General features: G+C 35.2%; 1 protein-coding gene across 1 annotated transcript in view; it reads right to left on the bottom strand.

Annotated features, from left to right (window-relative positions):
* wnt4 (wingless-type MMTV integration site family, member 4) overlaps positions 1-24,610 on the bottom strand; it is a 118,483-nt gene extending 93,873 nt beyond the window's left edge. The window contains exon 1 of the mRNA XM_061924010.1: positions 24,479-24,610. Coding sequence (XP_061779994.1) covers positions 24,479-24,555 — 77 coding nt within the window. The 5' untranslated portion in view covers positions 24,556-24,610. The remainder of the gene's footprint in view (positions 1-24,478) is intronic.
* Positions 24,611-26,742: the final 2,132 nt, after the last annotated feature.

The following is a 26,742-nucleotide window of genomic DNA, read 5'->3' as shown; positions in this document are numbered from 1 at the left end:
CCAATAAAGCTGATTCTGATATTTCACAAAGTTTAAGCCTTCCTCTAAGGGCACATACTTTACACCAGGGCTGGCAAACTGGTTTTCATTGAGGGCCACATCGCAGTTATGGTTGCCCTCTGAGGGCCGCTTTGAACAATGAGTGATATATGAATATACTGTACTAATGTACATATATACACACATATATATATATTATATATATATATATATATATATATATATATATATATATATATATATATATATATATATATATATATATATATATATATATATATATATATATATATATATATATATATATGTGTGGGAAAAAAATCACAAGACTATTTCATCTCTACAGGCCTGTTTCATGAGGGGGGGTACCCTCAATCGTCAGGAGATTTTAATGGGAGCATTCGCATACCATGGTTTATATAGGGCACAGAGTGGGTGGGTACAGGCTGGCCTAGGGGCGTGGTGATTGGCTCATGTGTTACCTAGGAGGTGTTTCCGTCTATGGCGGCATGTTGTTACAATTTCGCTGCGCTTGTTGAGGGATGACAGGTCTGGACGGTAAATAATAAACAGTTTCTCTTTCAAGCATAGGTTGCATCTTTTATTACCACTATTGTAAGGTGTGCTGGATGCAAGAATTTGCCATGTTATTGAATATTCAACATTATTGTCTTTGAGGTCCCAAATGTGTTTGCTGAGTTCTGTGGTATTTCGCAGGTTTTTGTTCCTGAAAGAAGCCTTGTGATTGTTCCATCTGGTTTTGAATCCTCCCTCGGTTAATCCTACATATGTGTCGGATGTGTTAATGTCCTTGCGTATTACCTTAGATTGGTAGACAACTGATGTTTGTAAGCACCCCCCGTTGAGGGGGCAATCAGGTTTCTTTCGACAATTACATCCTTTGTTGGTTTTGGAGTCGCTCTGTCTGAGGGCCGACGGCTCATTTGCAATTGTTTTGTTGTGGTTTGAGATGATTTGTCGTATATTGTTCATGCAGCTGTAGCTCAATTTAATGTTGTTCTTGTTGAATACTTTTCTTAGGATGTTGTCTTTGGGAAAGTGTTTGTCAATCAGATTGAGGAATTTGTGTCCAATGTTCGTTGAGACGTTTTTGCTGTATGGGGGGTTGTACCAGATGATGTCGTTCCGTTTTCTGTTCTTTTTTGGCTGGTTTCCTGGCGTGGGTTCATAGGTGAGGGTGAAATTGTATCCGCTTTCATCAAGGGCTTTTTGGTACGGGGGGGTTGCTTGGGTTGCTTGTATATATATATATATATATATATATATATATATATATATATATATATATATATATATATATATATATACACACACACACATATATACATGTATATACACATATGTATATATACATACATATATATTATATATATATATATATATATATATATATATATATATATATATATATATATATATACATTATATACATACATATATACATATTATATATACATATATATATATATATATATATATATATATATATATATATATATATATATATATATATATATATATATATATATATATATATATATATATATATACAATAACAATATATTTTTTTTACATAAGATGCAAAAAATATTTAAATTTTAATTTAAAAACCGGCAGCTCAGTCACCAGAATTAAAAGCAGTGGTTTTTTTTTTACAGCATATAAAAAAATTTAATAAATGGAATGGAATGGAGAAACAATACCACTGTTTTTAATGGTAAAATTAAAAAAACAGAGCTGCCAGTTTTTTTTTTTTACCGTAAAATCTTGTTGTTTTAATGTTTTTTTTATTCATTTTTTAATATATTTTAGTGTCTTACTGTATATACAAAAAAACAGTACCAAAGTTGATTTTATAGTGAAAAACTCGGTCGGCGGAATTTAACCATAACACCTATTGTCAATTTTACAGTCTACAATTTGATTGATGATTTGTTTTGAAATCATAAGTCAAGCAGATATTCAAATACAGTATTTATCTTTATTTTAACAAATAAAAAAAAAATATTTGGAATACATGATAATATAATATTTTGAAGACCCAACCTCCGGGCTGATGATTTTAGGTTGTCCTAAAGAATTTGGAGGTAATCCTCCTTTTTCATTGTCCCATTTACTCTCTGTAAAGCACCAGTTCCATTGGCAGCAAAACAGGCCCAGAGCTTAATACTATCACCACCATGCTTTACGGTAGGTGTGGTGTTCCTGGGACTAAAGGACTAAACATATTGCTGGGCATTGTGGCCAAACAGCTAAATTTTTTTGTTTCATCTGACCACAGAACTTTCCTCCAGAAGGTCCTCCTTTGTCCATGTGATGTCAAAAAATAATTCTCAAAAGAACCAAACTTCATGAATGTTTTTTTTGTGACCAACAAGTAATGTGCTCCAATCACTCTATCACAAAAAAATCTGAGTTGTAGAAACTAGAGATGCCCGATAATATCGGACTGCCGATATAATCGGCCGATAAATGCGTTAAAATGTAATATCGGAAATTATCGAAGTCGGTTTTAAAATGATCGGTATCGGTTTCAAAGAGTAAAATGTATGACTTTTTAAAACGCCGCTGTGTACACGGACGTAGGGAGAAGTACAGAGCGCCAATAAACCTTAAAGGCACTGCCTTTACCTGCCAGCCCAATCACATAATATCTACGGCTTTTCACTCACACAAGTGAATGCAAGGGATACTTGATCAACAGCCATACAGGTCACACTGAGGGTGGCCGTATAAACAACTGTAACACTGTTACAAATATGCGCCACACTGTGAACCCACACCAAACAAGAATGACAAACACATTTCGGGAGAACATCCGCACCGTAACACGACATCAACACAACAGGACAAATACCCAGAACCCCTTGCAGCACTAACTCTTCCGGGACGCTACAATATACACCCCCCGTTACCCCCTACCCCCGCCCCACCTAAACCCCAACCCCGCCCACTTACACCTCCTCATACTCTCCCAGGGAGAGCATGTCCCAAATTCCAAGCTGCTGTTTTGAGGCATGTTAAAAAAAACAATGCACTTTGTGACTTCAATAATAATTAAAGCTGCAAGCAGCGATGGACGGGACCGACTTTGAGGGCTCATAAAATCCAAACCGGAGCAGTAATTAAAACTCTTTCATCAACTTTTAATCAGAAGAGTTCAATCTCTGTCCTGTGCTAGTTTGAAGCCGACACGACAAACGCGCTCAGAGGAGATAATGTTTGAAAAAAGATGACTGTTTTTACACAACTTTTGTTTTGAAGGGGGAATTGCAAGCTTCCTGTTGATTTTTGCTGGGGGTTGTCAGTGAAAAATATAGGTATAAGTGAGACCTACATAGAGGTTTTTGTTTCATGTTTCTACGACATTCCTACTGGGAGTTACAGGCAGTTTTGTCTGTGTTTTCTTCTTAGGGGGCGCGAGAGCGCAATTTTGAGTTTTGAGGTTTGTTTTTTTGATTAGATCGCAATTTTCGCCAGTCCTGATGTGTGTCCCCAATTTGGCGAGTTTTGAAGCATGTTAAGGGGGTCAAATTACAGCTCAAAGAGGCGGCGGTATAATAATAAAACGCTAGAAATACAATAGGGTCCTCTGTCCCAAAGGGACTCGGTCCCTAAATATGGCAGTGCCATGTTGGCAATTTTTTTTTTCCATAACTTGAGTTGATTTATTTTGGAAAACTTTGTTCCATTGTTTAATGCATCCAGCGGGGCATCACAACAAAATTAGGCATAATAATGTGTTGATTCCACAACTGTATATATTGGTATCGGTCATACTTGCCAACCCTCCCGGATTTTCCGGGAGACTCCCGAAATTCAGTGCCTCTCCCGAAAACCTCCCGGGACAAATTTTCTCCCGAAAATCTCCCGAAATTCATGCGGACCTGAGTGACTTGTCGACAGCCTGTTTTCACGTCCGTGAAGCAGTTCGTCTGCCGTAAACAGCAATGTTGTGACACTCTTAAACAGGACAATACTGCCATCTACTGTACATGCATATGTGACAATAACATCTGGGGCTTTTAGAGAGTGCAGTGCACAACTGCACACACAACAAGGAGACGAAGCAGAATGCATCATCAGAGAGGGTGTTCAGCATGGTTAGAAAAAATAGTGACAGAGAATAGAACAAGGATGGACAATTCAACCCTTAACTCAACAATGAGTAGATGAGTGTTATGTGTGAAGTGAAGTGAAGTGAATTATACTTATATAGCGCTTTTCTCTAGTGACTCAAAGCGCTTTACATAGTGAAAACCCAATATCAAAGTTACATTTAAACCAGTGTGGGTGTGCACTGGGAGCAGGTGGGTAAAGTGTCTTGCCCAAGGACACAACGGCAGTGACTAGGATGGCGGAAGCGGGGATCGAACCTGCAACCCTCAGGTTGATGGCACGGCCGCTCTACCAACCGAGCTATACCGCTATATATGTGTGTGTATATGTGTAAATAAATGAACACTGAAATTCAAGTATTTTTCTTATTTATATATATATATATATATATATATATAAATATATATATATATATATATATATATATATATATATATATATACATATATATATATATATGTATATATATATATATATATATATATATATATATACATATATATATATATATATATATATATATATATATTAGAGATGCGCGGTTTGCGGGCACAACCGCGGAGTCCGCGGATTATCCGCGGATCGGGCGGATGAAATTAAAAAAAATTAGATTTTATCCGCGGGTCGGGTTGGGCGGTTGAAATTTAAAAAAATTAGATTTTAAATAGATTCAGGCGGGTGGCAGTTAAACCAATTCGGAAATATATATACATAGTTAAATGTTGTTACCCACATACGAAAAACGAGCAGGCACCTGCAGCATATGCCACAACAGAAGAAAAAAAAGAAAGAGAGATGGACACTTTTACGGAGCGGAGAAGGGACGCCTCGCCGGGGTCCGGGACCGAGGCCCCTTCCCCCGAGAGGGCCCCACCGGGAGCCGTAGCTGAGGCTATCCGCGAGAAGGGCCCGACGCACGTCCAGGGTCATCACCGCGCCCACCGCACCGACACCGCGCCTCGTCCGCCTTCGCCGCGGCCGGCGTCACGCACAGCAGGTAAGCAGCTTACCTGCCCGCCACCCCCGTGGCCGGGGGCTCGTAACAGGGGTCACTCCGCGCGCTCCGCCCACGCAGCTTACCTGCCCGCCACCCCTGTTGCCGGGGGCGCGTAACAGGGGTCACTCCGCGCGCAGTGCGCTCACGAAAGGGGTGGGGCTCACCCTGGTTGATATAGACAGCAGGACGGTGGCCATGGAAGTCGAAACCCGCTAAGGAGTGTGTAACAACCCACCTGCCGAATCAACTAGCCCTGAAAATGGATGGCGCTGGAGCGTCGGGCCCATACCCGGCCGTCGCCGGCAGCGAGACGCGCTTGGAGGTGCGCTCAGCGCGGCTCCCATATGATTGCGCACTGGTGTGCGTCTGGGTCGTGACAGCGTGGCACGCGAATGTCTGTGCTGCATTGGATCAGTCTCCTTTCTTTAACAGGCAAAAGCTTTATAACCTCACTAATGCCTTGCATCGTCTATATTAGATATATAACAACGGGCGGGTGCGGGCGGGTGCGGTTCTGATCAAATGTTACATCGGGTGGATGGCGGATGGTTGACGACTTTCTGATGCGGTTGCGGATGAAATAATTGCCTATCCGCGCATCTCTAATATATATATTGCTAGAATTCACTGAAAGACAAGTATTTCTTATATATATATATATATATATATATGAAATACTTGACTTGATGAATTCTAGCTGTAAATATACTCCTCCCCTCTTAACCACGCCCCCAACCACGCCCCCCCGGAACCCCCCACATCCCCCACCCCCCAACCCCCACCATCTCCCGAAATCGGAGGTCTCAAGGTTGGCAAGTATGGTATCGGTTGATATCGGAATCGGTAATTAAGAGTTGGACAATATCGGAATATCGGATGTCGGCAAAAAAAGCCATTATCGGACATCTCTAGTAGAAACTATTGGAAACTCAAAACAGCAATGACATCATGTTCTTTACAAGTGTATGTAAACTTTTTGACCATGACTGTAAGTACATGCTGCGGTGTTTCTCTTTTTATTTAAAATTCATGGTCACTGATACGGGGGTAGAGGGTAACGGGGGGGGTGTATATTGTAGTGTCCCGGAAGAGTTAGTGCTGCAAGGGGTTCTGGGTATTTGTTCTGTTGTGTTTATGTTGTGTTACGGTGCAGATGTTCTCCCGAAATGTGTTTGTCATTCTTGTTTGGTGTGGGTTCACAGTGTGGCGCATATTTGTAACAGTGTTACAGTTGTTTATATGGCCACCCTCAGTGTGACCTGTATGATATAGATTTTTCTCATGTTATCTCTGGTTGGACTGTCCAGTATTTAAAACAAAGCTGTTGGCACGGGCCGCACTTGGTCTGGACACCCCTGCTAAATATGGTCATATACTTGCTCTGTACCCGCTCGATACCAGCGTTCCTAGTATTGCCCACCCATGGCTTACAGTCCACAGCTCCGTGGCAGCAGAGTAATCCCAGCGAGCGGCCTGCCCGTACACGCCCGCTGTCACCACGCCTCCCGTCACAAAACAGCACAATTACTCTGCACTCTCCGACAAGAGTTCACCATGCACGCCAAAGCTCTCGCATGACTCCTCCTGTGGGGAATCTGTGCGCGGCGTCTTATCTCCATGTCAGCGTGAGATAAGACGAAAAGCACCGCGAGCTTCCAGGAGAACCAAGAAAAAGTAGGAATAATTCACAGCAAATCACAGGTCATAAGGTCACAGGTAGGCAGCGTTTAGACTGAAATTGTGTTATTGATTAAAAAGCGGCGTGCTTTTCACTGAATGTAAGCGTAACTCGTCAAATGTGAGGAAGACAGGTTGGTTGAATGGCAGCGCAAAATGGAGCGAAGCCGGAGGAATGCACCTCGCCGCCTCCCACAGAGGAGGTGGCACCGTGCACGCCGCTCACGATGCAAAGTACTACCATCACACGCATAATACTGCATAGAACCCCGTTTCCATATGAGTTGGGAAATTGTGTTAGATGTAAATATAAACGGAATACAATCCTTTTCAACCCATATTCAGTTGAATATGCTACAAAGACAACATATTTGATGTTCAAACTGATAAAAAAAATTTTTTTTTTTGCAAATAATCATTAACTTTAGAATTTGACGCCAGCAACACGTGACAAAGAAGTTGGGAAAGGTGGCAATAAATACTGATAAAGTTGAGGAATGCTCATCAAACACTTATTCGGAACATCCCACAGGTGTGCAGGCAAATTGGGAACAGGTGGGTGCCATGATTGGGTATAAAAGTAGATTCCAAGAAATGCTCAGTCATTCACAAACAAAGGATGGGGCGAGGGTCACCACTTTGTTAACAAATGCGTGAGCAAATTGTTGAACAGTTTAAGAAAAACCTTTCTCAACCAGCTGTTGCAAGGAGTTTAGGGATTTCACCATCTACGGTCCGTAATATCATCAAAGGGTTCAGAGAATCTGGAGAAATCACTGCACGTAAGCAGCTAAGCCCGTGACCTTCGATCCCTCAGGCTGTACTGCATCAACAAGCGACATCAGTGTGTAAAGGATATCACCACATGGGCTCAGGAACACTTCAGAAACCCACTGTCAGTAACTGCAGTTGGTCGCTACATCTGTAAGTGCAAGTTAAAACTCTCCTATGCAAGGCGAAAACCGTCTATCAACAACACCCAGAAACGCCGTCGGCTTCGCTGGGCCTGAGCTCATCTAAGATGGACTGATACAAAGTGGAAAAGTGTTCTGTGGTCTGACGAGTCCACATTTCAAATTGTTTTTTGGAAACTGTGGACGTCGTGTCCTCCGGACCAAAGAGGAAAAGAACCACTATCAGAGCAAGGCCACTATCAGAGCAACCTGGGCTCTCATAACACCTGAGCAGTGCCAGAAACTCATCGACTCCATGCCACGCCGCATTAACGCAGTAATTGAGGCAAAAGGAGCTCCAACCAAGTATTGAGTATTGTACATGCTCATATTTTTCATTTTCATACTTTTCAGTTGGCCAACATTTCTAAAAATCCCTTTTTTGTATTAGCCTTAAGTAATATTCTAATTTTGTGACACATGGAATTTTGGATTTTCATTTGTTGCCACTTCAAATCATCAAAATTAAATGAAATAAACATTTGAATGCATCAGTCTGTGTGCAATGAATAAATATAATGTACAAGTTACACCTTTTGAATGCAATTACTGAAATAAATCAAGTTTTTCAAAATATTCTAATTTACTGGCTTTTACCTGTATATACATATACACATATAACATTATTGCACATTGTAGTCCGAAAAAATAAAAAGACATGACACATGAGGACATGACGGACTCATTGTGCTCACTCAGGCCTGTTTAATGCTACTATGGCTCTTGTGTAAAAACAGTTTTTTAGTCTATTTGTGCCCTATAGCGTCTGCCCGAGGGTAGCAGTTCTAGGTGGCAGTGCCCGGGGTGGAATGGGTCTTTCAGGATGCTCTGTGCTTTCCTGAGACAGCGGGAGCTGCACAGGTCATCATCATGGCGCCGATCACGGCTGCCTCGGTGCTCTCGTGCGCTCTGTTTTGTTTGTTTTTGTGCGTAAATTGTGTGTCCGCATGCTCTTACACCCGCGAAGAGCTACTGAACATCAGATCAATCACCCCTACGGACTTATTACCGGTCATCTTAGCATCAGCCCTATTACCTATGCATTTGATTAGTAAACAATATTTTATCTACACTGACCCCAAAAGGGACAAGTGGTAGAAAATCATACTTGCCAACGCTCCCGGATTTTCCGGGAGACTCCCGAAATTCAGCGCCTCTCCCGAAAACCTCCCGGGACAAATTTTCTCCCGAAAAACTCCCGAAATTCAGGCGGACCTGAGTGACGTGATGACAACACACAACAACAGTGTCTACCGTAAAGCAGTTCGTTTGCCGTAAACACCAATGTTGTGACACTTTTAAACAGGACAATACTGCCATCTACTGTACATGCATATGTGACCCACCCATAATGTGTCACATTTTTGTGTTGATTTATTTATTTTATTTTGTGGTTTGAATTCGTTTTTGGAGCTGTCATTACACATTTATCAGTATTCACATTGGTCAGTAGGGGGCAGTAGGGCGTTTCTTCCCAATTGAATGCTATCACCTGCAGACCGGAAGTGTCTTGTCATTCTGATGAGCGCGACCAGTCTGTGAACAATTGAAACGTCCTGTGTGCTTTTTCCTCCTGTATAACAGGTTAGTTTTGGTGAATCAACTCACTGAATAATATCCATGTGATCTTTATAAGTTTAAGTACACATTCTGATGGTGGAGCCTAACTCTAAAGTGTTTGTGAGTTGTAGTTTGTAAATGAACACTGAAATTCAAGTATTTATTTTGTTTATATATATATATATATATATATATATATATATATATATATATATATATATATATATATATATATATATATAGCTAGAATTCACTGAAAGTCAAGTATTTCTTATATATATATATCTTAACCACGCCCCCAACCACGCCCCCCGCCCCATCCCCGACCACGCCCCCGCCCCACCTCCCGAAATCGGAGGTCTCAAGGTTGGCAAGTATGTAGAAAATGGATGGATGGATGTAAGAAAAAAAACAATCTGTGGATTTTGCGGTCCAAAAAATGGCAGAATTTGACCAAAAAATCAACTCTATTTTACTTAAATATAGTTGCTGTTTTCACAGTGTATTACTGTAAACGTAAAAATGGTACCACAGTTTTTTTCTTACGGTAGGATTCTGAAGACCGAGCTGTTTTAAAAAATATATATTTATATATATTGTCATGTTTACAGTGTAAAGTGGATCACTTGCTTTGAAATCATAAGGCTAAGTAGATATTTATGTATGTTTTTACCCCAAAAATATTTTGAATGTATGATGATAGATAAAGTTTAAAATATATATAATTGCATGCAGTACATGTCTTTTTTTCCCCTGTCAAAATAAAATAAAAAGAGAGAAAGATAAACTACTTTATTGATGCATATTATTTCCAGGCTTTTATGGGCCTTTCAAAATTATGTGGCGGGCCAGATCTGGCCCCCGGGCCTTGAGTTTGATACCCATGCCCTAGTGTGTGAATGTGAGTGTGGATGTTGTCTGTCTATCTGTGTTGGCCCTGCAATGTAATGTAACTTGTAATGGGTGTACCCCGCCTTCCGTGCCCATGTGCAGATGGGATAGGCGCCAGCACCCCCGCAACCCCCACTAGTGTGCCGTGAGATACAGTCTGGTGTGCCGTGGGAGATTATCTAATTTCACCTATTTGGGTTAAAAATATTTTTTGCAAACCAGTAATTATAGTCTGTAATACTCTTCCATATCAGTAGGTGGCAGCAGGTAGCTAATTGCTTTGTAGATGTCGGAAACAGCGGGAGGCAGGGTGCAGGTAAAAAGGTGTCTAATGCTTAAACCAAAAATAAACAAAAAGTGAGTGCCCCTAAAAAAGGCATTGAAGCTTAGGGAAGGCTATGCAGAACAAAACTAAAACTGAACTGGCTCTAAAGTAAACAAAAACAGAATGCTGGACAACAGCAAAGACTTACTGCACAGCAAAGACGGCGCCCACAATGTACATCCGAACATGACATGAAAATCAACAATGTCCCCACAAAGAAGGATAAAAACAACTGAAATATTCTTGATTGCTAAAACAAAGTAGATGCGGGAAATATCGCTCAAAGGAAGACATAAAACTGCTACAGGAAAATACCAAAAAAAAGAGAAAAAGCCACCAAAATAGGAGCGCAAGACAAGAACTAAAACACTACACACAGGAAAACGGCAAAAAAGTCAAAATAAGTCAGGGCGTGATGTGACAGGTGGTGACAGTACACCTACTTTGAGACAAGAGCTATATTGATGCATGCTTGGTTATGCTTTAAAGTCATATCCAACAATTGCGACAACGACCTGCAATCCTGCGTTTCGTTTTTTAATGTTTTCTGCTGGTGGTGTGCCTCCGGATTTTTTTCAACACAAAAAATGTGCCTGGGCTCAAAAAAGGTTGAAAAACACTGCCATAAGGGACAAGCGGTAGAAAATGGATGGATGGAACATTACAAAAAATACAGTAAAAATGTTAGAAAAATAAGGAAAACATTTAAAATGTGATGAGAAAAAGCTGAAAATTCTAAACAAATAATTAGTAATAATATTATACTTAGTTACCTACAACACAAAGTTTTGTTTTTAGATATATATGATGTATGTTTTTTTTTGTTTTTTTTTACTAAAAAATATCAATTTGCCCCCGCCCATATGTGACTTTGAGGTTTGCGGCCCTTGGTGGAAAATATTGATCCAAAATATTGGAAGGTTTTGAAATAAAAATATAAACAAAGTCTAGTTAGTAAATTGGAAAATAAAATATTATTAATTTGTGAATTAAATTGAAAAAAATTCAACAACCATAATAAACATGAACATTAAATTTTCGTACAGGCAGAATGTTTGACACACTAGATTATGCAGTGTATTATTTGTATATGGATGCTTTTAAAAAAGGCTTAAAAACCCTTCTTTTTTTTTTAAAAAAGAAGTATTTTTTTAGATATATGCATACTAGTTCTAGCTATTTGGCTGTTCTAGTTTGTTTTTGTTTTTTTTTAATTTTTTATTATCTTTTTATTTTTATTTTTTTAATACACTGTAGCACTTTGAGGTTGTTTACTCAATAGAAAGTGCTTTTTACAAATAAAATATATTATTATTATTATTATTATTATTATTGTATTCTATTCTTACATGGGGAAAAAAACGATTGTAAAAATGTAAGAAAAAGAGAAAAAAAATCGGTATCTAATGAGAAAAAAGCTGCAATATTGTAACAAATTATTATTAATTATGTACTCATAATACATATCTGACACAATATATGTTTTTAAAATAGAAAAATAACAATATGGGCCCCGTATACTTTGACTTTTCAGTATGTGGCCCTTGGTGGAAAAAGCTTAGACACCCCTGATCCAAAATATTGGAAGCTCTTAAAATAAAAATTAAATGTACTTTAAGTATAAACAAAGTCTAGTTAGTAAATTAAAGATAAAATATTATTAACTTGTGAATTAAATAGAAAAATTACAACAACCATAATAAACATGAACATTATATTTTCGTACAGGTAGAATTTTTGACACACTACATTATGCAGTTACACAATTGTATTATTTTTATTCTATTCTTACATGGGAAAAAAACTATTGTAAACATGTAAGAAAAATGCAAAAATGTTGTTATCTAATGAGGAAAAAGCTGAAATGTTGTAACTAATAATTAATAATTATATACTTAGTCGCCTATAATACATATCTGACACAATATCTGTTTGTAAAATAGAAAAATAACAATAATATACTTTGACTTGTCAGTATGTGGCCCTTGGTGGAAAAGGTTTGAACACACGTGAACTTAAGTATCAAAGGTATTGATATTTTGATTTGAGTATCGATATTTGAGCATAAAGATCTGGTATCGGCGGCATCGATATTTCAGTATCGATCCGCACATCCCTATCAGGGATAGACTGATGCATGTATTATTAGTTCAGTCATTTCCCATCATTGATAGGAGTGTCAAACTTGTTCCACTGAAAAAAATCAAAGGCGAGCCACATTTATATTTGCATGTATAGTTTTTAAAATTTGGTAAAAAGGTTAAAAAACATTTTCAAACTAAGGCTGCAGTTAACATTAGCTAACTAATGTGATTACTCACCAAAAATGATCGCATTAATCATGTATACATGCAGATTAATCACGCTATTTGACGAGTGAGGAGACTCCGACTATAGCACAGGTGTCAAACTCAAGGCCCGGGGGGCCAGATGTGGCCCGCCACTTCATTTTATTTGGCCCTCGAAAGCCTGGAAATAATATGTAATAATAAAGTACTGTAACTTTTCTTACTAAATGTATTCTTTCTTTCTGTTTTGGGAGAGAAAAAAATAATTGTACTCCATGTAATCGCAAATTATGTTGATTTAAAAATGCAAAAATATAGAATTAAACATTCAAACCATTTTCGAATAGAAATAAATACTAGTAATAATGATTTCAAAGCAGGTTATCCATCAAATTGTGCAATATATTTCATGGTAAAATTGTGAAATTTACTGGGGTTTTTACAATGAAAAAAAAAACTACTTTTTTTACAGTAATAAACTAGGGTGCCGTTTTGGCATTTACAGTAATACACCGAAAAATCTACAGTTGTTGATTTGTGGTAAAAAAACAAACAAACTAGCAGGTCAGGAGCCAAAATTTTACTGTAAAATTGCAGTTTTTTTATTTACAGTAAAAAAACAAATGTAAACTTTACAGTAAAATTCTGGCAACTGAGCTGCCTTTTTTATTTATTTTTTTACCATATTAACAGCAGTACTATTTTTCCATTTACAGTAATAACATTTTGAGGTGAAATTATTGCAATTTACCATATTTTTTTTTTCATTTTAGTTTTTCAAAAATCGACTAAAAAATGCATTAAAAAAATGGTGTAATAATAGTATTTACTGTTAGATGCGGCCCTCTGGGGCCAAACATAACTGTGATGTGGCCCTCAGTGAAAACGACTTTGACACCTCTGGTCTATAGGGACCTGTTGACCTTGTTTGACAGACGCAGAAAATATGACATCGCAAATACGAGTTTGGTGCTTTTGTGTGACGCGCTTTAAACAACCTTGTCTGCGAGGGACGTTACACACAAACAAAATGTTGGGTTAAAAAATAACCCAATTGGACGAACCCCTTATTTTAGTTATTTGAACTCAACATTTTGGGTACATTTTTTCAACCCATCTTTTGGGTTGAATTATTTAACCAAAAGGTTGAGTTGTTATAACTTAATGTTGGCGTAATTCCCAACCAAACTATTGGGTTGCATTATTAACCCAGAAGTTAAGTTATGCTAACTCAATGTTGGTTGATTCAAAACCCAACTAATGGGTTGAATTTATTTAACACAAAAGCTGAGTTATGATAACTTAATGTTGGGTTATTCCCAACGTAACTATTGGGTTGAATTATTAGCCCAAAAGTTGAGTTATACTCACTAAATGTTATTTGATTCATAACCCAACAATTGGGTTGAATTTATTTAACACAAAAGTTGAGTTATGATAACTTAATGTTGGGTTATTCCCAACCAAACTATTGGGTTGAATTATTTAACCCAAAAATTTAGTTATGCTAACTCAATGTTGGTTGATTCATAACCCAACTATTGGGTTGAATTTATATAGCACAAAAGCTGAGTTATGATACTTACTGTTAGGTTATTCCCAACCAAACTATTGGGTTGAATTATTAACCCAAAAGTTGAGTTATGCCAACTCAATGTTGGGTGATTGTAAATAATGTTTACGAGATTAATCCATAATAAAATTCCTTTTAAGAAAAAAGTAACTTTTTAATTAAAAAAAAAAGCCTTTTACTCGTTGAAAAACAACCCAAAAGTGGTTCATAATTTTGAAAAATTTATTTATTATAACTCAAAAAGGTAACTTTTTAATTACTGAAAATGCGTTACTCGTTGAAAAACAACCCAAAAGTGGTTCATAATTTTGAAAACTCAGAAATTGAGTTATTTTAACTCAATGTTGGTTGATTCATAACCCAACTATTAGGTTGACTTTATTTAACACAAAAACTGAGTTATGATAACTTAATGTTGGGTTATTCCCAACCAAACTATTGGGTTAAATTATTAACCCAAAAATTGAGTTATGCCAACTCAATGTTGGTTAATTCATAACCCAATTATTGGGTTGAATTTATTTAACACAAAAGCTGAGTTATGATCATTTACGGTTGGGTTATTCCCAGCCAATTTATTGGGTTGAATTATTAACCCAAAAGTTGAGTCATGCTAACTCAATGTTGGTTGAGTCATAACCCAACTATTGGGTTGAATTTATTTAACACAAAAGCTGAGTTATGATAACTTAATGTTGGGTTATTCCCAGACAAACTATTGGGTTGAATTATTAACCCAAAAGTTGAGTTATGCCAACTCAATGTTAATAAGATTAATCCATAATAAAATTCCCTTCAATAAAAAAGTAGCTTTTTAATTAAAAAAAGCCTTTGCCCGAAAATGCTTTACTCGTTGAAAAACAACCCAAAAATGGTTCATAATTTTGAAAACCCAGAAGTTGAGTTAATTTAACTCAACGTTGGTTGATTCATAACCCAACTTTTGGGTTGAATGTATTTAACACAAAAGCTGAGTTATGATAACTTAATGTTGGGTTATTCCCAGACAAACTGGGTTGAATTATTAACCCAAAAGTTAAATTATGCTAACTAAATGGTGGGTGATTATAAATCATGTTAATGAGATTAATCCATAATAAAATTTTCTTCAAGAAAAAAGTAATTTTTTAATAAATAAAAAAATAAAAAAATCTTTCACCCGAAAATGTGTTACTTGTTGAAAAACAACCCAAAAGTAATTCATAATTTTGAAAACCCAGAAGTTGAGTTAATTTAACTCAATGTTGGTTGATTCATAACCCAACTTTTGGGTTGAATCTATTTAACACAAAAGCTAAGTTGTGATAACTTAATGTTGGGTTATTCCCAACCAAATTATTGGGTTGAATTATTAACCCAAAATTTGAATTATGCTGACTCAATGTTGGTTGAGTCATAACTCAACTATTGGGTTGAATTTATTTAACACAAAAGCTGAGTTATGATAACTTAAGGTTGGGTTATTCCCAACCAATTTATTGTGTTGAATTATTCAACCCAAAAGTTGAGTTAACTTAATGTTGGGTTGTTCCCAACCAAACTATTGGATTGAATTATTAACCCAAAAGTTGAGTTATGCCAACTCAATGGTGGGTGATTGTAAATAATGTTAATGAGATTAATCCATAATAAAATTCCCTTAAAGAAAAAAGTTACTTTTTAATAAAAAACAACAACAAACTTTTACCCGAAAATGCGTTACTCATTGAAAAACAACCCGAAAGTAATTCATAATTTTGAAAACCCAGAAGTTGAGTTATGATAACTTAATGTTGGGTTATTCCCAGGCAAACTGTTGGGTTGAATTATTAACCCAAAAGTTGAGTTACGATAACTCAACGTTGGGTGATTGTAAATAATGTTAATGAGATTAATCCATAATAAAATTAGGAAAAAAACTTACTTTTTAATAATAATAAAAAAAATCCTAAAATACGTTACTTGTTGAAAAACAACCCAAACATTTTTCATAATTTAGAAAACCCAGAAATTTAGTTATTTTAACTTAATGTTGGTTGATTCATAACCCAACTATTGGGTTGAATGTATTTAACACAAAAGCTGAGTTATGTTAACTTAATGTTGGGTTATTCCCAACCAAACTATTGGGTTGAATTATTAACCCAAAAGTTGAGTTATGCCAACTCAATGTTGGGTGATTGTAAATAATGGTAATGAGATTAATAATAAAATTCCCTTTGAGAAAATAGCAACTTTCTAATTGAAAAAAAAAGCCTAAAATACGTTACTCATTGAAAAACAACCCAAAAATTGTTCATTATTTTGAAAACCCAGAAATTGAACTAAAATAATACCCTTATAACCCAAAAAAATTATTTTTGTTAAAAAATATTACTCCAAAATGTAACCCAACCCTAGCAACTCATAATTTGGGTTATCAAAATAACCCAGTATTTTTTTAGTGTATAATTCCTTTCAAGAAAAAAGTAACTTTTAATTAAAAAAAAGCCTTGTACCCAAAAATGCGTTACTTGTTGAAAAACACCCCAAAAATGGTTCAGAATTTTGAAAACCCAGAACTCAATAGTGGTTGAGTCATAACCCAACTTTTGGGTTGAATTTATATGACACAAAAGCTGAGTTATGATAACTTAATGTTGGGTTATTCCCAGACAAACTATTGGGTTGAATTATCAACCCAGAAGTTGAGTTACGATAACTCAACGTTGGGTGATTGTAAATAATGTTAATGAGATTAATAATAAAATTCCTTTTAAGAAAAAAGTAACTTTCTAATTAAAAAAAAAAAGCCTAAAATACGTTACTCGTTGAAAAACCACCCAAACATTTTTCATCATTTTGAAAATCCAGAAATTTAATTAAAATAATTCCCAAAGATCCCAAAAAATTGATTTTTATTCAAAACAATTACTCCAAAATGTAACCCAACTCTAGCAACTCATAATTTGGGTTATCAAAATAACCCAGTATTTTTTTAGTGTGTAATTCCCTTCAAAAAAAAAGTAACTTTTTAATAAATAAAAAAAAGCCTTATTCCCAAAAATGCGTTACTTGTTGAAAAACACCCCAAAAATGGTTCAGAATTTTGAAAACCCAGAACTCAATAGTGGTTGATTCATAACCCAACATTTGGGTTGAATTTATATGACACAAAAGCTGAGTTATGATAACTTAATGTTGGGTTATTCCCAGACAAACTATTGGGCTGAATTATCAACCCAGAAGTTGAGTTACTCAACGTTGGGTGATTGTAAATAATGTTAATGAGATTAATAATAAAATTCCTTTTGAGAAAAAAGTAGCTTTCTAATTAAAAAAAAATGCCTAAAATACGTTACTCGTTGAAAAACAACCCAAACATTTTTCATAATTTTGAAAACCCAGAAATTGAATTAAAATAATTCCCTTATATCCCAAAAAATTTAGTTTTATTCAAAAAAATTACTCCAAAATGTAACCCAACCCTAGCAACTCATAATTTGGGTTATCAAACTAACCCAGTATTTTGTTAGTGTGTAATTCCCTTCAAGAAAAAAGTAACTTTTTAATTAAAAAAAAGCCTTATACCCAAAAATGCGTTACTTGTTGAAAAACACCCCAAAAATGGTTCAGAATTTTGAAAACCCAGAACTCAATAGTGGTTGATTCATAACCCAACTTTTGGGTTGAATTTATATAACACAAAAGCTGAGTTATGATAACTTTATGTTGGGTTATTCCCAGACAAACTATTGGGTTGAATTATCAACCCAGAAATTGAGTTACGATAACTCAACGTTGGGTGATTGTAAATAATGTTAATGAGATTAATAATAAAATTCCCTTTGAGAAAAAAGTTACTTTCTAATTTAAAAAAAAGCCTAAAATACGTTACTCGTTGAACAACAACCCAAACATTTATCATAATTTTGATAACCCAGAAATTGAATTAAAATAATTCCCTTACATCCCAAAAAATTGATTTTTATTTTAAAAAATTACTCCAAAATGTAACCCAACTCTAGCAACTCATAATTTGGGTTATCAAAATAACCCAGTATTTTTTTTAGTGTGTAATTCCCTTCAAGATAAAAGTTACTTTTTAATAAAAAATAAAAAGCCTTGTACCCAAAAATGCGTTACTTGTCGAAAAACACCCCAAAAATGGTTCAGAATTTTGAAAACCCAGAACTCAATGTTGGTTGATTCATAACCCAACTTTTGGGTTGAATTTATATAACACAAAAGCTGAGTTATGATAACTTAATGTTGGGTTATTCCCAGCCAAACTATTGGGTTGAATTATTAACCCAAAAGTTGAGTTATGCCAACTTAATGTTGGGTGATTGTAAATAATGTTAATGAGATTAATAATAAAATTCCCTTTGAGAAAAAAGTAACTTTCTAATTTAAAAAAAAGCCTAAAATACGTTACTCGTTGAAAAACAACCCAAACATTTTTCATCATTTTGAAAACCCAGAAATTTAATTAAAATAATTCCTTTGATCCCAAAAAATTTATTTTTATTCCAAAAAATTACTCCAAAATGTAACCCAACTTTAGCAACTCATAATTTGGGTTATCAAACTAACCCAGTATTTTGTTAGTGTGTAATTCCCTTCAAGAAAAAAGTAACTTTTTAATTTAAAAAAAAGCCTTGTACCCAAAAATGCGTTACTTGTTGAAAAACACCCCAAAAATGGTTCAGAATTTTGAAAACCCAGAACTCAATGTTGGTTGATTCATAACCCAACTTTTGGGTTGAATTTATATAACACAAAAGCTGAGTTGTGATATTTTAATGTTGGGTTATTCCCAATCAAACTATTGGGTTTGAATTATTAACCCAAAAGTTGAGTTATGCCAACTTAATGTTGGGTGATTGTAAATAATGTTAATGAGATTAATAATAAAATTCCCTTTGAGAAAAAAATAACTTTCTAATTTAAAAAAAAAGCCTAAAATACGTTACTCGTTGAAAAACAACCCAAACATTTTTCATCATTTTGAAAACCCAGAAATTGAATTAAAATAATACCCTTATATCCCAAAAAATAGATTTTTATTCAAAAAAAATACTCCAAAATGTAACCCAACTCTAGCAACTCATAATTTGGGTTATCAAAATAACCCAGTATTCTGTTAGTGTGTATTTCCCTTCAAGAAAAAAGTAACTTTTTAATAAATAAAAAAAAGCCTTGTACCCGTTACTTGTTGAAAAACACCCCAAAAATGGTTCAGAATCTTGAAAACCCAGAACTCAATAGTGGTTGATTCATAACCCAACTTTTGGGTTGAATTTATATGACACAAAAGCTGAGTTATGATAACTTAATGTTGGGTTATTCCCAGACAAACTATTGGGTTGAATTATCAACCCAGAAGTTGAGTTACGATAACTCAACGTTGGGTGATTGTAAATAATGTTAATGAGATTAATAATAAAATTCCCTTTGAGAAAAAAGTAACTTTCTAATTAAAAAAAAAGCTTAAAATACGTTACTCGTAGAAAAACAACCAAACATTTTTCATCATTTTGAAAACCCAGAAATTGAATTTAAATAATTCCCTTATATCCCCAAAAATTTATTTTTATTCAAAAAAAATACTCCAAAATGTAACCCAACTCTAGCAACTCATAATTTGGGTTATCAAACTAACCCAGTATTTTGTTAGTGTGTAATTCCCTTCAAGAAAAAAGTAACTTTTTAATTTAAAAAAAGCCTTGTACCCAAAAATGCGTTACTTGTTGAAAAACACCCCAAAAATGGTTCAGAATTTTGAAAACCCAGAACTCAATAGTGGTTGATTCATAACCCAACTTTTGGGTTGAATTTATATGACACAAAAGCTGAGTTATGATAACTTAATGTTGGGTTATTCCCAACCAAACTATTGGGTTGAATTATTAACCCAAAAGTTGAGTTATGCCAACTCAATGTTGGGTGATTGTAAATAATGTTAATGAGATTAATAATAAAATTCCTTTTGAGAAAAAAGTAACTTTCTAATTAAAAAAAAAAGCCTAAAATACGTTTCTCGTAGAAAAACAACCCAAACATTTTTCATCATTTTCAAAACCCAGAAATTGAATTTAAATAATTCCTTTATATCCCAAAAAATTTATTTTTATTCAAAAAAATTACTCCAAAATGTAACCCAACTTTAGCAACTCATAATTTGGGTTATCAAAATAACCCAGTATTTTGTTAGTGTGTAATTCCCTTCAAGAAAAAAGTAACTTTTTAAAAAATAAAAAAAAGCCTTATTCCCAAAAATGCGTTACTTGTTGAGAAACACCTCAAAAATGGTTCAGAATTTTGAAAACCCAGAACTCAATGTTGGTTGATTCATAATCCAACTTTTGGGTTGAATTTATACAACACAAAAGCTGAGTTATGATAACTTAATGTTGGGTTACTCCCAACCAAACTATTGGGTTGAATTATTAACCCAAAAGTTGAGTTATGCCAATTTAATGTTGGGTGATTGTAAATAATGTTAATGAGATTAATAATAAAATTCCCTTTGAGAAAAAAGTAACTTTCTAATTTAAAAAAAAAAAGCTTAAAATACGTTACTCGTAGAAAAACAACCCAAACATTTTTCATCATTTTGAAAACCCAGAAATTGAATTAAAATAATACCCTTATATCCCAAAAAATGGATTTTTATTCAAAAAAAATTACTCCAAAATGTAACCCAACTCTAGCAACTCATAATTTGGGTTATCAAAATAACCCAGTATTTTTTTAGTGTGTAATTCCCTTCAAGAAAAAAGCAACTTTTTCATTAAAAAAAGTATTTTACCCAAAAATGCGTTACTTGTTGAAAAACACCCCAAAAATGGTTCAGAATTTTGAAAACCCAGAACTCAATAGTGGTTGATTTATAACCCAACTTTTGGGTTGAATTTATATGACACAAAAGCTGAGTTATGATAACTTAATGTTGGGTTATTCCCAACCAAACTATTGGGTTGAATTATTAACCCAAAAGTTGAGTTATGCCAACTTAATGTTGGGTGATTGTAAATAATGTTAATGAGATTAATCCATAATAAAATTCCCTTAAAGAAAACTTACTTTTTAATAAAAAACAACGACAAACTTTTACCCGAAAATGCGTTACTCATAGAAAAACAACCCAAAAGTAATTCATAATTTTGAAAACCCAGAAGTTGGGTTATGATAACTTAATGTTGGGTTATTCCCAGGCAAACTGTTGGGTTGAATTATTAACCCAAAAGTTGAGTTACGATAACTCATAGTTGGGTGATTGTAAATAATGTTAATAGGATTAATTCATAATAAAATTAGGGAAAAAAGTTACTTTTTAATAAAAATAAAAAATCCTAAAATACGTTACTTGTTGAAAAACAACCCAAACATTTTTCATAATTTAGAAAACCCAGAAATTTTGTTATTTTAACTTAATGTTGGTTGATTCATAACCCAACTATTGGGTTGAATGTATTTAACACAAAAGCTGAGTTATGTTAACTTAATGTTGGGTTATTCCCAACCAAACTATTGGGTTGAATTATTAACCCAAAAGTTGAGTTATGCCAACTCAATGTTGGGTGATTGTAAATAATGTTAATGAGATTAATAATAAAATTCCCTTTGAGAAAAAAGTAACTTTCTAATTAAAAAAAAAAAGCCTAAAATATGTTACTCGTTGAAAAACAACCCAAAAATTGTTCATAATTTTGAAAACCCAGAAATTGAATTAAAATAATTCCCTTATATCCCAAAAAATTGATTTTTATTCAAAAAAATTACTCCAAAATGTAACCCAACTCTAGAAACTCATAATTTGAGTTATCAATATAACCCAGTATTTTTTTTAGTGTGTAATTCCCTTCAAAAAAAAAGTTACTTTTTAGTAAAAATAAAAAGCCTTGCACCCAAAAATGCGTTACTTGTTGAAAAACACCCCAAAAATGGTTCAGAATTTTGAAAACCCAGAACTCAATGTTGGTTGATTCATAACCCAACTTTTGGGTTGAATTTATATAACACAAAAGCTGAGTTGTGATATTTTAATGTTGGGTTATTCCCAATCAAACTATTGGGTTTGAATTATTAACCCAAAAGTTGAGTTATGCCAACTTAATGTTGGGTGATTGTAAATAATGTTAATGAGATTAATCCATAATAAAATTCCCTTAAAGAAAACTTACTTTTTAATAAAAAACAACGACAAACTTTTACCCGAAAATGCGTTACTCATAGAAAAACAACCCAAAAGTAATTCATAATTTTGAAAACCCAGAAGTTGGGTTATGATAACTTAATGTTGGGTTATTCCCAGGCAAACTGTTGGGTTGAATTATTAACGCAAAAGTTGAGTTACGATAACTCATAGTTGGGTGATTGTAAATAATGTTAATAGGATTAATTCATAATAAAATTAGGAAAAAAAGTTACTTTTTAATAAAAATAAAAAATCCTAAAATACGTTACTTGTTGAAAAACAACCCAAACATTTTTCATAATTTAGAAAACCCAGAAATTTTGTTATTTTAACTTAATGTTGGTTGATTCATAACCCAACTATTGGGTTGAATGTATTTAACACAAAAGCTGAGTTATGTTAACTTAATGTTGGGTTATTCCCAACCAAACTATTGGGTTGAATTATTAACCCAAAAGTTGAGTTATGCCAACTCAATGTTGGGTGATTGTAAATAATGTTAATGAGATTAATAATAAAATTCCCTTTGAGAAAAAAGTAACTTTCTAATTAAAAAAAAAAAGCCTAAAATATGTTACTCGTTGAAAAACAACCCAAACATTTTTCATCATTTTGAAAACCCAGAAATTGAATTAAAATAATACCCTTATATCCCAAAAAATAGATTTTTATTCAAAAAAAATACTCCAAAATGTAACCCAACTCTAGCAACTCATAATTTGGGTTATCAAAATAACCCAGTATTCTGTTAGTGTGTATTTCCCTTCAAGAAAAAAGTAACTTTTTAATAAATAAAAAAAAGCCTTGTACCCGTTACTTGTTGAAAAACACCCCAAAAATGGTTCAGAATCTTGAAAACCCAGAACTCAATATTGGTTGATTCATAACCCAACTTTTGGGTTGAATTTATATAACACAAAAGCTGAGTTATGATAACTTAATGTTGGGTTATTCCCAGACAAACTATTGGGTTGAATTATCAACCCAGAAGTTGAGTTACCATAACTCAACGTTGGGTGATTGTAAATAATGTTAATGAGATTAATAATAAAATTCCTTTTAAGAAAAAAGTAACTTTCTAATTAAAAAAAGCCTAAAATACGTTACTCGTTGAAAAACAACCCAAACATTTTTCATCATTTTGAAAATCCAGAAATTGAATTAAAATAATTCCCTTATATCCCAAAAAATTGATTTTTATTCAAAAAAATTACTCCAAAATGTAACCCAACTCTAGCAACTCATAATTTGGGTTATCAAAATAACCCAGTATTTTTTAGTGTGTAATTCCCTTCAAGAAAAAAGTAACTTTTTAATAAATAAAAAAAAGCCCTGTACCCGTTACTTGTTGAAAAACACCCCAAAAATGGTTCAGAATTTTGAAAACCCAGAACTCAATGTTGGTTGATTCATAACCCAACTTTTGGGTTGAATTTATATAACACAAAAGCTGAGTTATGATAACTTAATGTTGGGTTATTCCCAGACAAACTATTGGGTTGAATTATCAACCCAGAAGTTGAGTTACCATAACTCAACGTTGGGTGATTGTAAATAATGTTAATGAGACGAATCCATAATAAAATTCCCTTTAGGGAAAAAAAAGTAACTTATTAATAAAAATTTAAAAAAGCCTAAAATACGTTACTCGTTGAAAAACAACCCAAAATTTGTTCATAATTGAGTTAAAATAATGGATTTGTATTCATAACAAAATAACTCCAAAATTTAACCCAAGCCTAGCAACTCATAATTTGGGTTATCAAAATAACCCAGTATTTTTTTTTTAGCATGTAGTAAATTATTCATTCTGGGTGTGTGTGCGAGTTTAACGATTAACCTGGTGAAGACGAGGAAGGAAAAGGACAGAGTGAAAGTGACTTTTTTGGGAGGGGGGAGAAAGTTGCACTTACAGCCAGTTGCTGGCGTTGGCGGAGAGGAGCGCGCAGCAGAGCATCAGCACGCACCGCAACACACACTCCTCCGTCATCTCGGCGGTAAATGTCGTGGAAATAATCCCGTGATGGAGAGTCGGTGTCAGAATTGGCGACTAAAAAAAAAAAAAAAAAAAAAGAAAAAAAGAAGTGGAGGTGGAGGAGTTGAGAAATGAGGCTGCTAATCCATCGCATCCAGCGGTTCAGGCGCGCGGCTTCTCGGTGCGTGCGCCCGCGTCCCCCCGGGTGCGCCGTCAAGATGATGCGGCCAAACACTTCACGCCTCCTCGGAGAGAAGTGACGCGCTCCGAGGGGGTTGGAGACATCCAGCGCACCCAAGAACCATGCATGCGCCGAGCGTAATTACGCACGGGGGTCTTAATTCACACACACGTATGCGCACGCATGCACACACACACACACACACACGCACACACACACACACGCCACCGTTCGTCGCCGCGTCTGGCGGAGAGGAGAGTGTGTATGCTGTGTTCAGTGGAGGGGCGGTGCGTGGATGTGGAGGTATGGCAGAGGGATGGGAGTTTTAGGGGGGATGAGGGAGGCGGGTTCGTGTGTGTACGAGTGTGTGTGTGTGTGTGTGTGTGTGTGTGTGTGTGTGTGTGTGTGTGTGTGTTCTGGCAATGCTTACCTAATGGGGACATCGCTGTGTTTACCTTTAGGGGACCTCTGACAGTATGGGGCCAAAATAAAAAGGGAAACCTTTTTAAATGCTAGTCAGATCCATTCTGTATTCTGAGGATCATGTCATATTTAATTTGAACTTTTTTTTTTTTTTTAAATTGTCCTCAGTAGTCACTACAAATTTGTGTGAATTATGCAAAATTATTTAAATTTGGCCCCCATGACCCATATTAACTCTTTTTTTTTTTTTTACCTCCCAGGGGCCCCAGTAAGAATGATCAGCACATTACTTCATCAATCCAGAGATTTAAAGACTTGGTCCCCATTGCAAATGATAACCAGTAGGTGTGTGTGTGTGTGTGTATGTGTGTGTGTGTGTGTGTGTGTGTGTGTGTGTGTGTGTGTGTGTGTGTGTGTGTGTGTTCTGGCAATGCTTACCTAATGGGGACATCGCTGTGTTTACCTTTAGGGGACCTCTGACAGTATGGGGCCAAAAAAAAATGATGCTAGTCAGATCCATTCTGTATTCTGAGGATCATGTCATATTTAATTTGAACTTTTTTTTTTTTTTTTTTTTAAATTGTCCTCAGTAGTCACGTATAAATTTGTGTGAATTTTGCAAAATTATTTAAATTTGGCCCCCATGAACCATATTAACTCTTTTTTTTTTTTTTACCTCCCAGGGCCCCCAGTAAGAATGATCAGCACATTACTTCATCAATCCAGAGATTTAAAGACTCGGTCCAGGGCCGGCCCGTGGCATAGGCCGTATAGGCAAATGCTAAGGGCGCCGTCCATCAGGGGGCGCCACGCCAGTGCCACAAATGTTGGAGAAAAAAAAAAAGAGGAAAAAAAAAAGTTGGTACTATTATTTCTAAATACAAAAAATAATCCCACGTTAATTAAAATGCAAAGTAAAGCCTATTTAATAGAAATATTATTTGTTACAACATTACGCCCCCCCCCCCCCCCTCTCCCCTTGCACGGTGCGCCCCCTCCCTTCCCGTATCATGACTCTTTTTGGACGTCACCACATCAAAAAATCAACACAAGATGTCAAAACGGCCAAAACTGTCAGGTGCCCAGGGAAGAAAAAAGAGAAAAGAAGAGGAGGAGAAACGAGAAAAGACAGAGGTAGCAGGTAGGTAACGTTAGCCTACATGAAATTATTTGTCTGTTACAGAATGTGATAGTAACCTGGCTTTTTAGCATTAAGCTAATGTCACATGATTCGGCAATTGCTAATCAATAAATAGCTAGTTCTGTTTTAACGTCGGGTTAATATTGTGGAGGGGGCTAAATTGGTATGGAAAATAATAATGTAACGTTAGGTAATTACAGTACTCCCACCTTACATTCCTCAGGGACATTTGTATTAGATCTTTTAAGCAGCTGTTTTTTGTTTACATTGTTATTGCCTTCTGGTTAGCTAATGTTTGCCCTGCAGGTAATAGTCACTTTTCCACCCCTTTATATATTAGGTATAGTTGTAAGTAAAAAAAAAAAGGTCAAAGACAAAGCTATTCGGTTTCTTGTGAGTATATACACTTCACTGCCGATGTGGGGGGGCGCCACCTAAAATCTTGCCTAGGGCGCCA

The sequence above is a fragment of the Nerophis lumbriciformis genome, linkage group LG28 (assembly GCF_033978685.3).
Source record: "Nerophis lumbriciformis linkage group LG28, RoL_Nlum_v2.1, whole genome shotgun sequence".
In the NCBI taxonomy this organism is placed as follows: domain Eukaryota; kingdom Metazoa; phylum Chordata; class Actinopteri; order Syngnathiformes; family Syngnathidae; genus Nerophis; species Nerophis lumbriciformis.
This window is presented reverse-complemented; position numbering and strand designations above follow the sequence as displayed.